At 40.4% G+C, this 21,177-nt stretch overlaps 1 protein-coding gene across 2 annotated transcripts in view; it reads left to right on the forward strand.

The window, feature by feature from the left end:
- The window catches only part of ARID1B (AT-rich interaction domain 1B), a 338,897-nt gene that overhangs the window by 312,611 nt on the left and 5,109 nt on the right, over positions 1 to 21,177 (forward strand). For both annotated transcript variants that reach the window (XM_059829656.1, XM_059829664.1), the window contains 7 exons: positions 153 to 357; positions 9,909 to 10,047; positions 11,409 to 11,581; positions 13,255 to 13,405; positions 16,063 to 16,159; positions 19,384 to 20,173; positions 21,035 to 21,165. In XM_059829656.1, the coding sequence (XP_059685639.1) occupies positions 153 to 357; positions 9,909 to 10,047; positions 11,409 to 11,581; positions 13,255 to 13,405; positions 16,063 to 16,159; positions 19,384 to 20,173; positions 21,035 to 21,165 (1,686 nt within the window). The remainder of the gene's footprint in view (positions 1 to 152; positions 358 to 9,908; positions 10,048 to 11,408; positions 11,582 to 13,254; positions 13,406 to 16,062; positions 16,160 to 19,383; positions 20,174 to 21,034; positions 21,166 to 21,177) is intronic.

Below are 21,177 nucleotides of genomic sequence, written 5' to 3' on the forward strand. Positions count from 1 at the left end.
GTAATGAGCATTAGTTAAAAGAGGAAAATAAAATAAGTAAACCAGTACATTAAGTGCTTTTTTTTCTTTTTTTTTTTTTTTCCCTTTTTTGTCTCCTGACTTAAACAAACCACTTCACTGCAAACCAATGATTCTGCCATTTATTTTGCTAGGTTAATAAAAACAAGAAGTGGCGTGAGCTGGCAACCACCTTGAACGTTGGCACTTCGAGCAGCGCTGCCAGCTCCCTGAAAAAACAATACATTCAGTACCTGTTTGCCTTCGAGTGCAAGATTGAGCGAGGGGAGGAGCCCCCTCCAGAAGTCTTCAGCACTGGAGATACTAAGAAACAACCTAAGATTCAGCCGCCATCTCCCGGTAAGTCAAAAAAACTGCAGCCTCTTACACAACCATTTTTTGAATGCAGAAGATACTCACTAGGTTGCAGTTCATACATTTAGAAGCATGTCTTGCTAATGGTGGACAAACAACAAAGATAAATATGTTGTTGGCATCTTGTTTTCAAACTTGGAGCTAGCTCCTGAGTCAAGTCAGATTTAAGTCTGAAGGGCCGTCCAACAGTCATGTGCCTAGTTTCTCATTGCTCACTCTAACATGTAAAGACACATGCGCCAGCATACCCTTAATATTCATAGTTGTGTTGGCATACTAAAAAGAGTAGCATTCTGCACAGATGTGCTTGCGCTGTAACACACAAGGCAGCCAGCACTAAAAGGAGTGTCCATTTGTCTAAAGATCAGATTCTGGTGCTTGCACTTTCCTTGCTATGACTCTGAAGCTGCTATTTCAACACAACTATTGGTCGGTAAAGCTTCAGTTGGCGGCAGGACGGCAGGTACTGGACTGATCAGTGGGTCTCAGATGGTTGCTCTGATACAGCTCATGTTGAATGTGCGGCAGATGGAGAGGGTTGAGATTATGGTGTATCCCCACTGCTAGGCCTCATAGTTTGAAGGCACACTCTCTGTTCTTTTGTTGCTAATACTGTACGTCAGATAAGTCGTTAGCATCACTGTCTTTATCTTCTCATGTGAAAATTTGGAACTGGAAATGCTTGATTTTGGCTGTTCTTTTTGCATGTGCAGTGCGGTGTTTGAAACCACACTGTTTTCTTTCTAAATTAATTCAGCTTAAGACTCAAGACTGGATAGTCATGAGTGGTAGTCAAGGCAGGAAAATTCTTTAGTCATAACGTTTTAAGTACATAGGAAAATGTGTAGTAAGTATTAGTCTATGATGTTGACTTCTGGATTACCCGTGGAAGAGGAAATATTTCCTTTGATTTGCTGGTTATTAGGCTTTTCTGACCAACAAAATAATTTTGTTAATACTTACCTTCACAATTACTGTTAGGCAGGCCACCTTATTTTATTGCCAAGAGAATATAATTCCTGGAATGTTTACAGCAGTTTCCTGCATTAGAAGGCAGTATTAGGGAAGTATTAAATACCTTAATTTCTGTTAGTGCAGTTCACTGGTTGAAAATGGGAAGTGGCAAGTCAGAGACCCAGCAAGCTCTCCAGGCAGTTTGCAGGCTGCATGGCTCCAGTTTGAGAATTTCTATCGTGGCTACCAGAAAATTGCAGAGACCTTTATAGTGATATAATACAGTTCTAGCTTTTACAAGATCATTTGTTACGATAGTGCTTTGTCAGTACAGAAGAAGATAAAGGTGATAAGGCTTAAATCTTTTTCAGCCTGATGCATTCAGTGTTAAGGATTTTGGGGAGTGTTTAGTTAAAATCTTCTTGTTACGTCTCTTTGTGTAATACCTTAAATATTTCCTCCACATCGTTAACAGCTAGGGTTATCAGGTACCCCAACACTGATTATTTAATAGAGGAGATAACTAGGTTACTTTGCAAGGCAAGTTTAGAAGGTGGGGGAAAATACTTGATACTAGAAGTGAAGCCTGTTGTCCAAATGTTTATCTGTCTGAAATGAGCTTAGAGTGTCCTGAATGTGCACCACTGCAAAAAATGAAAGATGTTGGATGTGCCTGTCACCTCCTGAGAAGGCTGGTAAGGGGAGCTGAAACTGTTAGACTTGTTAAGGAGGGTGAAGAGGAAATGAATCTGTTCTTAAAACTAAGCAGCAGTACTAAAAATGAAAGAGTATTTTGCTTTGCTCTCTCCTCCCTTACCCCTCTCCCTCCAACACTGCTCTCAGTAGTTGGTTCGGGGATGGTCCCTGTAAATTGGCTGAATTTTGAGATGAAGCATCATTATTTAAATATGTAAACCTGAAACAAAGGAATATAGACATCAGACATACCACTTTTAGAGGGTCCTTTTGCATCATGACACTACAGATGAAAATGGCAAAGTCCAAGTCTAAATTTATCATAACATTCAAGCAAGCTGTCTATGAGGAGAACTGAAACTATTTTTCTAAAATAAAAACACAGCAGGACACAGAGACTAGAAGAGGGGGAAGCAAGCAAAGATCTCAAGGTTTGTTTTGTTGGCGAGAAAAGAGCTCGTGTCGCTGAATGGACTGCACTTCTGTACGGAGAAAGGCTTTCCCAGTGTGTATCAGCTTTAGTACATGAAATCCCGCTGAGGTATAGATGCTCCAGAGAGTACAAGCCTGTTCTCTTTAATAGTCAGCTTTATTTTTCGCTCCTTTTCCTTTGGTATATACCAACATTAACATTTTAACTACACAAAAGAAGCAGAGTTGTAGATGTACTTTAGATAATCTGTTACTCTTTGGCATTCAGAGGGAACAGGAGCCCAATACAAGAAGTATACAAACAGTAGCCTCCAAAGCTCCTTGCTTTAACCATTAGCCTCTGTTGTGCAGTTAGCTCAGTGCAGGCAGAGCCACTTTGAAGCCAAATCCATTTGCAGAGAACTAGTTACAGTATTAGAGCTGAAGTAACTCTGGTAAAAAAGCAGGGGGACTTGTCTCAGAGGGGAGGGTGTTGTATTTTGTCCAATTCTAACCAGCTGATGCTATGAAATCAGGGTCATGAGAGTTTAAAAATCAGCTCATCTTTATGAAACTTTTAAAACTTAAGTATTTCAGTTGCTCATCAGAATATATAGGAACTGGCAGCCTTCTTGGTACAGAGAAGAATTCAGTCTCTGTGTAGATGTAGTTCCCAGGTAGATGTTATGCAAGGTGGGAGCACAGTGACTTGCAGCTCAGAGCAAATCAGTTGTTGCAGATGTCCCGCATCCAAGGGGTGATTATGTGACTGCCTCACAGATGACCTGTAGAATGCAATCATAGAGGGAGTGCTAGGAAACACAGTGTAACAACCATAGCGAGGAGATTCCCATAGAAGAACCTGGTCAGGGAAAGGATGCGATGTGTAAGTCAAATTTATGGGACTGCAAGGCAGTGGTCTGGGTCCATGTGTTAGTCCATTTGCTTGTAGTACTGTATTTGGGATTCTCCCATCAATTCTGGTTTTTACAGCATCATTAGTAGGGTAAATGGTATGTAAAGGAGTAAATGATTTAGTGCTATGTACAGTGCAATTCAGGATAGCGTCAGCAATTATACAAAGTTAGTAAAGGAGTGAGGGTAGAGCAGCAAAGTGACAGGCTGGTTGGCTTTGTTCAGCAGAGGTTTGCACAGTAACCAAGGTATTAGGGGTAGGATTACCTGCCTAATTTAATAAATGTTCTGGCTTCATACTACTGTCCGAGCCTCTTCTGTCCTTTCATAAAACTTGCAGGGAGAGGTGGGGGCCTGAATGTGTTTTAGTGTGGCTTGCACTGCTCTGAGGCTGTGCAAGTTGGAGACATGCTTGTGGTAGGCTGCAGCCTTTGTATCACAGCTTCAGTCTGTCTGGGTCAGATAATGCCATCAGCAGTGAAGACCAGCAGCAGATGCCTAATGACAGGGTAGCTATTAGAGGACCCCTGTTGGCCTTATGTCCTGATTGTTGGGTCTGTGCCAAGGTCCATGTCAACTGTTGACTGCTCTTTTGCTGCGTAGAACATCCCTTATAGAGAGAGAGGCATTGCAGGTCTTCATAAGCATCCTTCTAAGACTCCATTGCTTTCCAGAAGCGGGTGCAAAGACAAAACACTCTTCCTGTCATGCATGTTTGATAGTTTTGACCAAAATATGCACAAATTATGTGGCAAGTTCTAAACTGAAAATAGTTCTGGGGGCCATTATGCTATGCACTAATGGGTGCCAGAGAACAAATTTCAAAAAAGCATCAGCGTGAAGGAGTTACTTTCCATTGCTGTACTCTGGCACTGTAAATTCTTAGCTGCAATATGCGGTTATGTATGCGTGACTGAAAATTACAGACTGAACGGTTTATCTTACACTGAATGATCAGGATGGCCACAGTGGTACAGCTGAGGACGCTCCTGCGTAACGCTCAGCAGCTGGCCCTGATGTCAACGGCGATTTCATTACAGCAAGCCTGGAAAATTGTGCGCCTGTGTTGGAAAGAGGGAGCACAGCACACCAAGAGTGTGCTCCCTGCGTTTCCTTGGCAGCAGAGAAACAAGGCTTGGGGAGGGGGTTGGTGGGGGGGACACGACACACCACCACACGACACAGCCATTCAATGAGTGCATCTGTAACCGGACCCATCCGTCTCTGCTGGCTGGCGGGGGGCTGACTGAAGTGTTATTATTAGCAGGCAGGTGATGTCATGGAGTGTGTCATGAGGCCAGCCAGGGAATCCCCATGGAAGATAGATGGGCGAGGGGTCGGGAGGGATGGATGGGGGGACAGACAGAGGTGCCCCCATGCTTGCACCTGCACCTGCCCGGGTGGGCCCTGCCGCAGCCAGCGGCCCCCAGCCCGGCCTAGCTGGGGCACTGGGTTCGTGTTGTGTAAATTATCTTCCCAGCGTGGCGGCTGGCTGTTCACTCTGAAGTATGTGAATGTACTTAACCTTCAGTAACCTTTCCATTGTTTACTTTAGAGTATACATTTGTAGCTTCTGGCAAAAGGTAGGGATATCCTAGAGAGCATGTCAGGCTTCATATTAATGGAGTTTCAAGAGGTTGCATTCTACTTTTCTGGTTTTTTTTTCCTGAAGGGAAAAAATTGCTGGCAAGAGAAAGATTTTATTTTTTTTTTAACTGCATATTTCTGTTCTGGTAAATAAAGGGTCTTTCCTGAAAGCAGTGCTTACTGCCATGCAGGCTTTGCAAGAAAAAAGCCATGCCGGTGCTATAATTCCATGCTGCCAAGAATAACGCATGCTGTTGCGTGAACTGTGGAAGAGTTTGTAGGGCCTCACCTTCTCACTGACAAAGATGTTTATTTTATTTCATTTTGGATGTATTTTCTATTGTTAAAAGCATATTCTTACAAAGCTGTGGCACTTGAAAGACAAATGTTCCTTAGATGTGGATGTGAGATGAAGAATTCAGTAGCTATGAACACAGGGGTTTTTTCCAGACATCCCTAAGTCAGCTGCAGAATCATGTAAGCAGAGATTACCTATTCTAAAAGAACATTCTTGTTTGTCTTCCTTCTTAGTTCTTTGTTAAATATTGAAGCTTATGAAGCACTTTGAAAGATAAGGTCTCTATTTCAGGATGTCCACAATCAAAATTAAACATCTACCATAATAAAAGCCCTGCAAGGACATATGTAAAAATTCCAGAGAGCAGCTTAGCAAATGTAAAATTTGAAGTGAAACATGAAAAAGGAATGTGGTAGTTTCTTACAGAGAAGGTGGTTGGTTTTGTATTCTTTAACTAGAAAACATTGCTAATAGCAATGTGTGTAAAATGTATGTGTGAGAGAACGTAACTAATTTGCATTTAACGTGTGTGCATGCAGGCACCTGTGTGCACATGCTACATCCAAAAACTGTTTGAAGTGTATTGCTTTGATGCAAAGTCCAAGTGCTCAAAGGTTAAGAAATGCCAAAAGTGAGATATAATCTTTGCAACCTTAATTATGTTTCCTTGTGCATATACAGTTCAATAAACGCTTAATTATGCAGTCACTTTGAAATTTTTTCCATTAAATGTCTGTGTCATTCAGTGCACAGAACAAACAGCACTCAGGGAATGAGGAGCTATTCAGTATTTTGTGTTACCCTCACTTTTCAGTACATAGCCCTTACTTGTGCAACAGTTTTCGACCAGACACAGAGAGTTATAAATTTACTGCTTGTTTTTTCTCGTCTTCACTACAACTGTATTTGAGGGCTTTAAAGTATTGATCACCCTTTGCAATATCCATCTGAGAGGGAAAGTAGTATGATCCCCATTCTACAGAAGAGGAACTGGGCAACCAAAAAATTCACAACATGAGTATCCGCTAATTCTGGGTGCCAGTTTTCTAAGTTTTGCCCTGTATAGCCCTTTATATGATGTCATCAGTTGCCCTGTATGTTCTGCACAGCTGGAAAACAGCATCTCTAAACAGACTCTCTGAGAAAAGGAACACACATCTAAAAACTTCTTGTGCAAAACTTAATTTCACTCATATGCCCAGTATTGGACTTTTCCCAGTATTGAACTCTTTGCCTCTTTATCCAGCCACTTACGGTTCTTTCCCTGTACTTTAACTCTCATTAGGTACATTTTCTGGGCTTTCTTGGTGTTCCCTGTTGTGTAATACCAGGTCCATGCAACTTCAGACTTCTCAGATTCTAATCTGATCTCGGCAACATCCGTATCTCCTTTCCAGGTTCCCAGTCCCCTTGTCAGTCTCCTTCTATTCTCCTTTTCTGCTGATGGTCAGAAACCCTATTACCTTGCCTTTGCTTGCCAACCTCCAGTTGTAACCATTAGAGCTTGTGTGGGGTGGCTTCCTGGCTGTAGGTTCTCATGCTTAGCTCCACATTCAAGACTGCCCAGCCAGGAGCTGAATTACAGAGAGTCCTGCTCACCCCCAGCCTGAAATAAGTACAGAAAACCAAGCAGTGAATGTATTGCAAGCTAATAATCTCTACATATAAACAGGTGTTTTTCACACATTTATTTGACCAAATGAGAATAAATACTGGAACAGCAAGAGTATTTTCTCTGTCAGAGGCACATCCCCAATATTACCACCAAGTGTCCTCTTCAAACACTGGTGCTGTGTGTGAAAAGGTGACCAAATAGATAATTGGCTTGGAAGACTCACAGAAAAATATTTCTCTTTGGGGGACAACAGAAGAGGACCATATATTTTCAAAGGCATATTCTTTGAAAAAGCTGGCCAGTTACAGCTGAAAATTTCCTAAACGAAATTAGCTTGATGGGAATATCCATCAGGATGACTTCCTGATGATTGGCTGAAGCTTGGCAAAGGTATTGAAAATGACATCCTACAAGAGAAAGTTAAGTTACTTAAAAAAATCATACCTGCTCTACCAACAGTAACCATTAAGAGTACATACTTAGTCTTTCTCAAAGAATGTGCTATTTACATTGATGCTGTTACTAAAATATAGATGGAGTATTCAGTGGCCTGTCAGTGTATGGCATAGAAATAATTGTCTTTGCGGTTGCTTGTAGGTCGTATCCACACTTGAGCTCTTCTTGGTAGCGGATGACCTAACCCAGAGATTGAAACACTTGCAGTCCCTATTCTGTAGAAGTGTCCCTGACCCAGTGGAGGTCAAGAGCAAAGCGTATTAACAAAGTAGTACCAGAAACATTGCACTTCTCAGGACAGCATTTACCTTCCATTTCTTCAGCTGTTTATAAGCAGCCATTTAGAAAAAGGCAGGGGGAAAAATAACCAACCCTATAACCACCACCCAGCAGACAGAAATTTGCCTTGTAGCTTCTCAGTTGGACATCATCTTTTTGCTCTTAAACCTTTCCTTATCTAAGAAGATTATATAAACCACATTGTTACTCATAATAAAGATTCTATATTCATGCAGCCCATAAATACTGAAAAAATATTTTACTTGTTTTCTTTAGGTTTGGTTTAGATAGGAATTAAGTTCTTGCTTAGGTAGGATAGGGAAGAACTTAATTGCTGCTTAATAGCCCACCATAGGAGAAATATGCAGGGTTAGGCAGTATCGTATTTTACAGTAAGTATGTGGGTACGCTAAGATGTTTACTTACATGGTTCTAATATAACAAGATGGTAGGTGACAATGTGTGGCTTAACTCAGAAATGCTTTCAAGCTTTTTAGAAGTAATCTAGAATTGTGTTTAAAGCTCAAGGGCAGGAGAATGATCCTGGCTCACTCAGTGGTCATATATACAGAGTGCTCGTTTTATGTGAACATGATCATTTTTTTTATTATCATATGGATTTGTTTTATTATAGCACTAAAGCCTTCAGTCAACTGTAGCATTAGTTGTTGGAAATGTTGTTGTTACTGTATTAATGCAATCAGAGAGCTTTTCTTAAACTTTTTTTGAACCTCATTACTATGTGAGCATAATCCAAGCATGCCTCAGAAAGCTGAGGACAAGAACAATGTGTTCTACACAATGTGGATTTTACATATGCACTTGCCACTGAGACTGATTCCCGGATAGTGGAACATGTGTTACAGATATAAATGAAACATATATAAAAAAGGTGTTCTTCAGTTAAAAACAAGCTCTGCCTGTCAAGATGATGAGTGTTCTAAGATTCTGAGTCAATTATAAACTACTCTCGTTCACATATAGAAGAAAAGCCCATACTGCTTGTTCCAGTTTTCTCTCTAACAGTAATTTGTAAAGTTTTGTTAATTGGTTGTTGAACATAGACGGTCGGGCACTATAAAATGCTTACATGACAGATCATAAAAAAGAAGGACCTCTCAAGCCAGAGCCACGTCTTTGAGTCTGTTAGATTTGTGAGTTTTTTCAGTTGCTAATTTTTTTTCCCAATTGCATCTGAAGATTTGAATCCTGTAAGTTCTCGGGCAGAATTTCTGCTGCAAGGCCAATCAGATCCAAGGCTTAGACATTGTTACTAATTCCCACTTTACTACCTTCTAAATCAGAAAACTACTATGTCAGATCTTTGGGATTGGGAGGTGTTTCTTCTCAATAGTCAGTCATATGAAAATAGGAACTTCAGTGTCTACTTTAAAAGACTGGTTTGGATGTATTTTATATATTATGACATATTCTTTTAATGCCCTTATTACTCATTGGAATAGAACAGTACATGCTTTTCTATGCTTGTTGTCATATCAAGAATATAGCTATTTACCATGGTTAAGGAGGACTGTAGTGCGGGTACTCTATTGGTTTCTGAGGTCTCAACCTAGAAGTTGTTGCAGATGAAATAGATGCTTTGCAGAATTGACTTGGTCTTGTTACATATGCTCTACAATGACCCTAACTACATTTTATTAGGATGTCCATTGCTATTTTTACAATTTCATTAGGAGTGTTAGCTATAGCCTCCTGTTCAAATTCTACTTTCAGTGATTGCTTTCTTCTTATCCCAGATTGCCTTTTGCATTTCGTAAATACAATCTTTTGCCATGCTGTCTCAAAGATGGCATAGGGTTGCAGTGTACCACTAATCATTTGCCATGTTTCACCATGGAAATGTCTGCCTTTTAGTGGTAAATGAAATTAGGAATTTATATTAATATAGCAGTTTAAATTTGTGAGGAGAAGCTTCTGGGTGAAATTTGCCTTATAAACTTATGTGTTGTGATAGTGATTATATAAAGGAGCTGTGCCAAAGAACAACCTTCATTTACTCTGATGTAAACTGTAGACAATTAACTTTGTATCTCTGACCTCTGATTTAAATGATCCTTCATCTAGATGATTTCTATTCATGTTGCTTCAGGCAGCAGATTAAATTCATGGTTCTAGGAAAGACAATGGCTATTACTGCACAGCATATCCTGATCTCAGAGGATTTGGGGGAAGTTATAAAGTACTGAGATGCATGGTATGAGCGGGCTTATGGGGGAAAGAAACAGTTTCTCTCCTTGATGATTATTATTTCCACAGGAATTCAGCTGTTACCTTTTAATATTTCCTTTTTCTTCAATTTCCCAGCTAATTCTGGTTCCTTGCAAGGCCCACAGACTCCACAGTCTACTGGTAGTAATTCCATGACAGAAGTGCCAGGCGATTTGAAGCCCCCAACACCAGCATCAACACCTCATGGACAGATGACACCTATGCAGGGTGGCAGGTATGAAAAGGGCTTTGCTTCATTTTTTGTTGGGCTGTAGTTCTACAACAGTTTAAGCCAGTCTTTCCCTTTTGCGGCTGCTTGGGTACTCATCTGAATTTGTGGTGAACTGGTCAGAGCCTTAAAAGCAGCAGAAAATTATTTCTTTTTGGAGGGGAGAGAGGGAAAGGGAGGAAGGAGTAGGAGCTGCATTAGATTTCTGAACAGCAGAGAAGGATCAGACAAGCACCAGTGCGAAGGGGGGCATGAGGATATGTGAAGAGTGGGGAGGAAGGTGGAACCCAGCAGCACCAGCTTAGAACCACAACCTTCCTTTCCTTGCTTCCCCTGTCCTCCTCTGGTATACAGGTCCAGACATTCATGCTCAGGAAGGAGGAATGTGTGGTTTTAAGGTGTTACTTAAATTCAAATTATGAAAAGCATATATAATAACAGTGTTTGAGATAGCGGAGGATTCAACTGGATGGACAAAGAGATTCCTTTCAGTTCTATTTCCTGTAAGTCACAAAGATCGGCTTAATCTGAAGGGAAGCCTTCTCACCATTTGTTAAGGATTCCTAGCCCACTGAAGTCCAGCAAAAAAAGTTCTTGTTGACTTCAGCAGGAATGTATCTGAGCTCTGAACTATGTACAGAGTCACTCCGAACTTAACATACTTAGGTTCTTTTTTTCTCCATCTGTAATCCTGCAGAAAGGATAACAAGAACCTTTTTCAATAATCTTTAATTCAGATTGAGTTTTCTTTAACTATGTAAAAAAATTTTTCTTTTGCATTAGGAATAAATCTGATAGTTATCATGGAAACTCTATTTTCCAAGCCAAATTTTTAAGGGCTTTAGAATAAAGCTGACTGCAACCATAAAGGTTAGTGCCTCTCCATAACAGTAAATGGTATTTGGGAGGTAAATGAAGGGTTGCTGTTCAGTCTTTCCTCTAGTAGGAGAGCAGTGGGGTGCTTGGTAAATTTGAAAGGTAATAAATATAAAACTGATAAAAAGTAACACTGTTTTGACACAGCATATAATTAACCTGTGGAACTCACTACCTTGGGGTAGTGAGGCAAACAGCTTAGTGAGATTTCAGAAGGGTTTAGATTTTTATATGAATAAAAGGAATACGTACAGTTGAATTAGATTAAAAACCCTGACCTTTAAGGTAAGTAGCCAGATAAGCTTAGGGAAAAAAATAGGTAGATTTTTTTAATGATTTTCCATTGTGGAAGTTTTTTGCATCTTCCTCAGATGTATCCTGCACTGATCACTGCCACAGCATCATGGGCTAGGTGTATTATAGTGCAGTCTGTTTTCACAATTCTTATGAATACATCATGATGTTAATGCCTCCTTTTTCTCATCTGCTAGAAACAGCGCAGTTAGTGTGCATGATCCCTTTTCTGATGTAAGTGATTCAGCATTCCCGAAGCGAAACTCCATGACGCCAAATGCACCATACCAGCAGGGAATAAACATGCCAGATATGATGGGAAGGATGCCATATGAGCCGAATAAAGATCCTTTCGGTGGAATGAGAAAAGGTATTTTCTTTGTGGGAGCTTAAGTGTTCTTCCCTACTTCTGTGTAATCAGGATGTTCTAGTCGTCAGAATGAGCTTTTTTACTTTGCTGGTTTTGCCATTGGTAAAATGGTATCCTTGTAGCAAAAAGAGAGGTGCAGTGCAATTGTGATTCATTCTGGTCTGGTCCAGAATGAATTTTCCTCTCTCAGAGTCACACTGTTTATTTTAGACTTAACAGAATCCTAAAAATGCTTGTAGGAATACATTTCAGGAAATGGCATAAATTCGTAGGGTTAGATTTTGTGCAACACTGTATGTTTCTTGAAGGTGGTTAGCTACTCTCAAATCAGATGCTGGACTTCAGTGTTAGAATGTGAAGTGGTGAAGCAACATGCCTCGTTGTAGTAGGGCTGAACTGGGTATTCACTGTGCGGAAATGAGCGAGTCTCCTAATGCGCTCTGTCTCAGTTTACATCTTTTTCAGAATAGGAAAGCTCATTTTTTTTCTCACTTGGACAGCCCCATACAAAACGTGATAAACACACTCAAAGTTTGTTAATTTTTAGAAAGCAAAAATTAAAATGAATGTCAAACCTGACTCTTGTCCTTTTGGGCACTTAACCTACAGATAGTTTGTGGATATTGTAAAATGTGCTTAAAATGAATCAATCTTGCATGCCTCGTATATAGGAAAGTGGGAGGAAAGAACACAAGCAGGGCTCACAATGACTCCAAAGAGAAGAGCAGATGCAGGAGGTGAAATTTAGAAAGTAGAAACTGAAAGGGAGCAAAAGGGAGGAATGGGAAGAAGTCGTCCAGAAATCAGGGGAGGAAAGAGATGTGATGAAGTGGGGAGATGCTTTAAAGAAGATAGTTAATCTGATGTGATTTTTTTTAAACCTTCCCTTTAAATGCTTTTGCCTGGACTGTGGACACTAGCATAACACAGTTGGAGGAAGGAAAAACCCTCTCTGCCTTAGATTCACTTTAGGTTTTATATCCATGTGAGATTAAGTGGGTTTATTGCACTTTGTTGTACATTTCACATTTATCCTGTTGAAACAGAAATGCCTCTCTGTTCAGTATCTACTATGAGGGACTAAAGGATAGAATGTCTTCCTCTATTTGCTTGGGGATTTACATCTGATAACAGTGGTCAACGTGCTTTTTCTTGGACCTGTAGAATATGCCCATCCTGCTCGAGAAGCTGCATTAGGATACAGTATCCTTTCCATAACTAAATTATGGTATACATGTGTGTATGAGGGCTTTATGAGAAAAAGAAGAGCCTGATTCTGACAGCTTTGTAATCCAAACTAGGAGATTTGCTTTCATCTGTTTTGTAAAGTTTATGTTTACATTCATATTTAGCATTGTTTGGGGTGAAAAGAACAAGAGCGAGTTCATCTTCAGCCATGAAGACCACAGGGAAGAAGCTGCCTGGTGCCTGATGAGCTCAGTTCCATAGGATGAGATTACTTTCCTCACTTGCAGCTCCTTAATATTACAACCATCATCTTGGTAGTGGTGCTGCTTCATGTGTTTCCATCAGACCCTGGAGAGCTTGTCAGACACCAGCTAATTCTCCTTGGCGGTGTTAGAGATCTGAACATTATTTTAAAATACGTCATTTAATAGAAAGATACCTTCAAACACACAGAATAATATATTTAATTTCCCTTACTGTTGCAGTGCCTGGAAGCAATGAGCCTTTCATGACCCCTGGACAAATGCCTAACAGTGGAATACAGGATATGTATAACCAGAGTCCATCTGGAGCAATGTCCAACATGAGCATGAGCCAGCGACAGCAATTCTCTTATGGAAGTGGCTATGATAGGAGGTAAGTCAATCTTCAGGAAAAAGCAAAGCCCATTAGTGAAAATTATCATCTCTCTCCCCTTCTCATTTTCCCATTGCATCTTGCAGAGAACATAGCAGCCTACATTTCCTACAGCATCTTACTAAATCACTGGGAGTCAAACCACTGGTAATGACTGAGTCTAGCTGTTCACAGAAATTCATAAGGAGGAATTGTCATACCTTAGAAGTCACTCAAGCTGCAGCAGATCACTATGTGGGTGTGTTTGACAGCTGCCTTCAGCTGCTGCTGGGCTGGGCTGGGCTGGGCTGTGATGGCATCAAGTAGCACTTGAGTTAGTCTTCTGGCCATATTTTCACCTAAACAGTTGTTGGTGGGCTTTTTATGAAAAACAAAATGCACAGGCTAAGTATGTCTGGTTTGTGGTCTCTTAGTGAATTGCCTTTGGAGAGTCTGGAGTCTGTTGTCTGAGCTGTAGGGGCACCAATCTTGCAGTGTGTCCATCAGGACCCTCATAAGTTTGTCTTTTCGTGAAGTACACAAAATTTGGTCCTCTTCTGTTTATCCCGGGAAAGGCTTTGGGGAAAAAAAAAAAAAAAATCAGTAAAATCACTGATCTCTAAGCATTGGTATAGCAAGCAGAATGGTTTGGGAATGTTTGGATTATATTAAGTATTCCGGTATGTTTTGCAACTCTGGCTGTATTCCTACTTTTACTTTCATTAGGCTGTGTACTTTAGCTTCACTTTTTGTTTCCTGATGGTAGCCAAAGTGGTGCAGTGTGGGTCTTCTTCGTGTAATGGCAGAGTAGTTTTCAGTCAGTAGTTTGAAGTAGTAGATGTGTAGAGTAATACAAGTGTAATCATGTTGTTCAACAGGTCACATTGCTGGGGAGTCAGTGAGAGTAAGGGTTCCAGTGGAAGGTGATAAGTCAAGCGAATGTTTTCTTTATGGGCTGTGTTTTGTTTTATTTTGTTGGCAATTTTGGAGAATAAGTGCTTTTTACAGAATGAGGTTTCCTTTGTCATTTTTTAGGTCGGATCATGGGCTGGGTCCTGAAGGCAGTATGGGACCACCTGGTCAAAGCAACATGGTGCCTTCAAACAGTGACCCAAGCATGTACTCTCCTAATCGTTACCCTGGCCAGCAAAGGTGAACACTGATTTCTCTGTTTGTAATATCTGCAATAAACAGCTAATGAGCGCTAGCAGCCTCTGTGAGAGCACATAGACAGAATATGTGGCCTCTTGGTTTTGTCTGTTCTTATTTAGGCTTTTACCATTGGTTCAATTTTTTGGGGGGTCAGAGGCTTGGGTGAATCAGTTGACTTTGTGTAGCCATAGAATCAGAGGTGTTAGAAAAGGAGTATACGTCCTACCTTGTGTATCTCCCTGCCAACACTGAACTAGAACATATTTTATAGGCCTAAGCTCTGCAGAGCAGTATTAAGTGACACCAGTTCTGAAGCTTCCACAACTTCACCTGGCTGCGGTTATCCTGTGGCTAACAAATTAAACATTTAGAAAGTGTTCCCTTATGTATAACGTACATTTACCTTTGCTCAGTTTTATCTTATTGCATGCACCATCTTGGACAGCTGTAGACAATTCCCATCAGTTATATTGTTCTTTTAACTGGCATTAGGTAATTTCTCTCCATCCACATCATAATTCTAGGGGATACTGAACAGCTATTGCTTTCACTCTGGTCAGCTCTCAAAAAAATGTGTTTTCTATGCTTTTGGAAAAACTAGGTCCCATTAGTTCTTTTAACATGTCAGGTTCCCAGTCCTCTGTTTCTCTGACTCTACCTGACATATTACTTCCATAATTATACTCGAATTGTAGATGTGTTCTTACTGGTAGTGTACAGAGAGGAACTACTGACATATTGGTCTGCAATACAGTGTTATTTATCAATCTTAATACTTTTCAAATACTTACCTTCAGCAACCTAAATTTCATGCGGATGTGCTAAAAATATTGCAGTTGCACTGTAGTGCTCCTTAGAGGTCTTAAAGGCCACAGGTAAGTTTCCAAGTGTGACACAACTCTGCCTATTATATGTATGCTTCATTATGTAGCTTTCATAAAAATTACATGAACATTAGCAAAATTATGAGTACTGTTTTTACTTAGTAATGATGTACTTAAATGTTACATATTGTAATGAAATATGGACTCACTTTTTGTCACTATCATCATAGTAAAATTACGATTTCACTTTAAATCGGCAGTTAACTATTCATTATATTCTTAAATAATCCAGAAAGTAGCTTGCTTGGAGACTGACTTGTTAAAACACAAGAATTTTGACTTGCAACCTTTGAGCTGTACATCAGATACTTTTCCACCTAAGATGGGCTCCCAGCGGCTGCAGCTGCCTTTCTAACCTCTTTGCTGACCATACCCTGTTCCCATTCCTGACTGCTACCTCTAAATCTCTCTGTTGCATCTTCACTGCTCCTCCTTTCTTCTATCCGCTTTATCTCCTTCCTTCCACTGCCAGCTCCAGCAGAGCTTACTACATCAGGCTGAGGACGATACCACTCTGTACCTTCACCTTGTTTCCAAACGGCAAATATCTTCAAGGTGCAAGGTCATCAGAGCACTTTGCTTTTCCTGGTGGCTTGGAAATTCCAGCAGCTCTTAAGTGTCGGTTTGAATGCTTCATTTTAGGCATGAACCATATGGGCAGCAGTATCCAGGACAAGGACCTCCCTCAGGACAGCCACCATATGGAGGACATCAACCTGGAATGTATCCACAGCAGCAGGTAGAGGGGAAAACAGCTATATTCATAACTTGTGTAATAAATGTCACCCCAAAATTCTATATAGATTCAAAAATTTGTTTATACAATATATGTCTTTTGGCACAGAGCAGCACTGTAGTCCTGGTCAAAATTGCAGCTCATATGGATAAGCAGTGTATATGCAGCTATAGGAAAATGTGTTCATTACACTGGAAGAGTGTAAACTTTAACAGATGTTCTGTGGCTTTGGATGTGTATCAAGTGATTGTCCCAAGTTAATAACCAGCAGACTGGGAAAGTATAATTCGTAGGCTAGTAAAGTGATGCTGCCTCAATTCCAGTAACAAATAGGAAGGCTGCTTGGCCGGCAGGTTGAAGGGCCTTAACTTAATGTCATGCAGCCAAGAGAACCCAACAGAAAACTGGAACAACGTAAAACGTGCAGCACTCTCAAATATCTAGCATGCTGTGGTGAGTCATATGAGATACCTATCTTTAATATAGATCAGATGGCATATTCCCCACGTTATCTTTAGTAATAATATGGTACAAATACATGTGAGAGGACATTATTAGTGTTAAAAATAGTTTAAACATTTGTACATTCCAGTCTCCCTAACTGTGTAATAAGTTCGAAAATACAAATTATGTTAATTAATAACATTCTTTTGTTATGTGTATCATTAATACCTTGTGGGCAAAATCCCATCTTATAAGTCAATAGCAAAACTCCACTGACTTCAACAGGATCAGGGTTTCATCCTGTGTGTTATTAATTCATTTCTAGTCATATAATAATTAAAGTTAAAGTTAGCTTCCAAAATCAAAAGCATTTCCTTATAATACAAAAATTAAAATGTAAGCTAGTTTTCAGCCAATTTCAGATAGTCCTTTTCAGTTTGGCATAGAGCTTTACTAGGAAATTCGGGGGGAGAAACCTAAAAGAGGACATCTTAGGTTGCACTGTACTAAAAATGCATATAAAATTCAATTTCAGAATTTCTTGCTTATCTCTTTGGTTCATAACAACTCTAAAGTAGCATAATCAAAAAACTCTTTTGTTGTTCTTTATGATGAGCTGATGCTAGCAATCTAGGTGATTTAGTGGGGAAATTGCAAAGATACATAACAGAACACTTTGTGATATTCCATGCTAACGTATGCAGGGAATATATTAACTACATGTTCATTTAAGCAAGGAGACAGCTAAAATTTGTAAAAATATATTTGTCCCTGTCGTTAATGCTGTTTATATGCTTTTTACAATGACTCTTGAATGCAAAATGCATTAATGCAAACAAGCAGTGAAGAATGAAGGGCAAGGATCCTGGCTGGCCTTGTCCTCTCCCTCCCACTCCCAGAGGATTCCACTTCTTCATTTAGCTAGAGATTAGGTTGCCACTAGCTTATTTTCAATTTCCTAAACCTCACTCTATAGTGGTACAGGAAGAATGGGAAAAATGGCCTTTTCGAAGCTTCACCTACAACTTGAAGGCTAGAGAATGACCCTGGAAGATGCTTGGAGCATGAACTCCTGGGGTTGATGAAGCACTTTGAGCCACATTTTTCAATTCCTGTACGAATGCTCGTACCCCAAGAGCTATTATGCAGCAGCAGGTGACCTGTGTTGGCATCTTTTTGTCTTCTGCGAGGCCTCAGAATTCCACATCCCCGGTGGAGAGAGGCACACAGTGTACAGCCTCAGCCTTCTGCCGAACCTTTACAGAGGAGAGGAAGTTCAGGTGTATCACTGTCCTCAGCATTGGATACCATTAGGCATGTTGCCACTACGTATACAAGAGCGCTGAACTGCTTTTAAAAAGGCACATGCTTCATCCCCAAGTGTCTGAGTCACTGTGGCTAAACAAACACCACATTTTTAGGTGTGGCAACTGCCAAGTCAGTTCTTAATGTATAAAATGGCCCCAGGGGTGGAATTTACTACAGCAAGTAGTTTGTGTGAGGCTGAAAATAGGTATTTCTCAGATAGCCAAATAGCTCTATAGCAAGTTTAAAAAAAACCAACTTTCCTGCAATACAGTAGTTGTGGTTTTATGTGCGCCAAAGTTGGAAGATGAGTTGATGAATCCCAGAGCTGTTTTAACTGCCCTGTATTGAATACATACAGAATTTTATCTGATCTTATCTCTAGTACATTAGTATACATTGTGCAACATGACTGAGCTACAGTTTCCGGGGGAGCCATAACTTTGAATTTGCCATAGATCATATATTCAAAAGTCACCCATTTAATTCACATTTTTTGCTTCAGAGCACTCAGGGTGGTTTGAACTGTGGAACAAACTCCCACAGGAACGAAGGACCGCTGCAAACGTTACCACCTTCCCCTCAAACTGCAACATGTCTTTTTTTGTTCTGCCGTCTTAAACATAAGTACATACAAGCTTGTATGATTTAAAAACAACTCAGCTCCCCCCCAAGGTAAAACAGCTTACCTCACACAATATTCCCCACTGGAGAGGGTGAGAAACAAAGAGGGAATAAACCATAGGTGGCAGCTGTTAGTTACATTGCTTAATTCATTACTGATCAGCAGGGTAAGAACCTGCATGAACTAGAACAGAATGTTTGGATGTGACCGTTTGCTGTAGTAATCTCACAGTAAATTAAATGTGATTAGGATGATTTGGGAAGAGGGATGGTTGCCCAAACAGGACCATGTTCCTGGGAATTACACAGAGTAGCAAATGCAGCAGAATGTTTTGTCCTACTAATAAATTTACTGTGTGTAGCCTATGCCCTGTCGCAAGATCCAGTGTTTCAGACATGCATACTTGCAGCATATCTTGTTATTTTAAGAGTTTATTCAGTGCTTGTCTCTTGAAAATATTCACTTAGTGGTTTTGAATTTTTTAAAGATTTTTCTTCTTAGTAGACTAAGCGTAAAAAAGAAGTAAAAATATTTTAGTTGGTGAGGACCGTTGCCTTTTTATGCATGTCTGAAATGACCAGCAGAATTTTATCTGACAGATAGGAGAGGAAAGGGAAAGGGAGAAAATGAAAGCAAGTTTCCTTTTAGTATTAAGTTGTAAGCGCAGCAAAACAGAGGCTTAAAAAGAAAGCACTTGATCAAGCCTAACCATAGCACTGCATGCCTGAGTCTGGAATCAGCACAATCCCTCTAGAACTCAGCGCCCTCAGCTTTTTAAAGGAGCTTTCAGCCAATATATTTGTGTTGTGTATGGAGTGAAAGTGACGCATCTTCTTTACAAAATTTTTTTCAGAACTATAAGCGACACATGGATGGCATGTATGGGCCTCCAGCCAAACGCCATGAAGGGGATATGTATAACATGCAGTATGGCAACCAACAACAGGAAATGTATAACCAGTACAGCAATGCTTACACGGGGCCTGACAGGAGGCCCATGCAGGGACAGTATCCGTATCCGTATAACAGGGAGAGGATGCAGGGCCCAGGACAAATGCAGCAGCATGGAATACCTCCCCAGATGATTGGTGGCCCCATGCAGTCGTCATCCTCCAGCGAAGGTCCTCAGCAGAACATGTGGCCGACAAGAAATGATATGCCTTACCCTTACCAGAATAGGCAAGGTCCAGGAGGCCCTGCACAGGCCCCACCGTATCCAGGGATGAATCGCACTGATGATATGATGGTACCTGACCAGAGAATAAACCATGAGAGTCAGTGGCCTTCTCATGTCAACCAACGTCAGCCTTCTTATATGTCATCCTCAGCCTCCATGCAGCCTATCACTAGACCTCCTCAGTCATCCTACCAGACACCACCCTCTATGCCAAACCACATCTCTAGAGCTCCAAGTCCAGCATCCTTCCAGCGCTCTTTGGAAAACCGTATGTCTCCAAGCAAGTCTCCTTTCCTACCCTCCATGAAGATGCAAAAGGTTATACCCACAGTTCCGGTGTCACAGGTCACAGGACCTCCACCCCAACCACCACCGATTAGGCGAGAAATTACCTTCCCCCCAGGCTCTGTAGAAGCATCCCAACCAGTCTTAAAACCAAGACGAAAGATTACCTCAAAAGATATTGGTAAGCATCAAAACAAAAGCCAAATACCAAAATAGGTTGGGAGAAAGGGACTTTGATTTTCTCTTCCATTTTAAGACTATTTTGACAAATAGTTAACTTTGATAACTATAATCTGATTGTCTTCAATAAAAATCTAATAACATATGCATCAGTGAGGAGGATAGGTAAAACTCATCCCAGACAATTTGACATGAAATGAAAGCAATATTTTATACGGAGACCTGAGGTCTCCAGAAATTCATTAAAAATGAAGCTTGCCTCAGATTTCCACATGGTATGTGTTGAAAGGTCCTTCAGAATGTCTGTTAAATCACCAATACATCATTTAGCCAAGCAAAGCTTTCTTTGTTCTTGTTCCATGGAAGCTCATGCTGTTCTGCTGTGTAGTTATAGTCTCTGCCTCCCTTGAATGGCCCATTTATTCATTCCATATTATTTGTTATGTTTGTTTCTCCCCCTAATTCTTTCCCAAGTATCTTCTTATCTTGAATTCCTGTTACATTTCGTACATTCAAGTTCTCATACTTCAAGTTCCCACACTCCTGACAGGGTATTCTACCTATATTTACCAATTATTTGGTTTAGTCAACTTCTCTAAGTTTGTATGATTATTTTGGCTTCAGCAAAATCAGGAAGAATGACCCTGTAAAGATATTCTCCAGTATTAAGGCTGAGCAGCAGTTACAGAAAAACTGAACAGGACTAAGTGGTGAAAGCAGGGTCCTAGCCAGTGTTTCAGTAACTATTTATTTCATTTAAATTCTGCATCCCCAGAATGTCACAGTTTAATCTTTCAGAACTCATTAACGGTCTCCGAGGATGCACTAATACTGTTTTACTTCTCCTCCTTTATTTCTCCAGTAACTCCTGAGGCCTGGAGAGTGATGATGTCTCTTAAATCTGGTCTTTTGGCTGAAAGTACCTGGGCGCTAGACACTATTAATATTCTTCTGTATGATGACAGCACTGTCGCTACTTTCAACCTCTCTCAGGTAGGTGGGAAA

Source organism: Gavia stellata, chromosome 2 (assembly GCF_030936135.1).
Source record: "Gavia stellata isolate bGavSte3 chromosome 2, bGavSte3.hap2, whole genome shotgun sequence".
Lineage (NCBI taxonomy): Eukaryota > Metazoa > Chordata > Aves > Gaviiformes > Gaviidae > Gavia > Gavia stellata.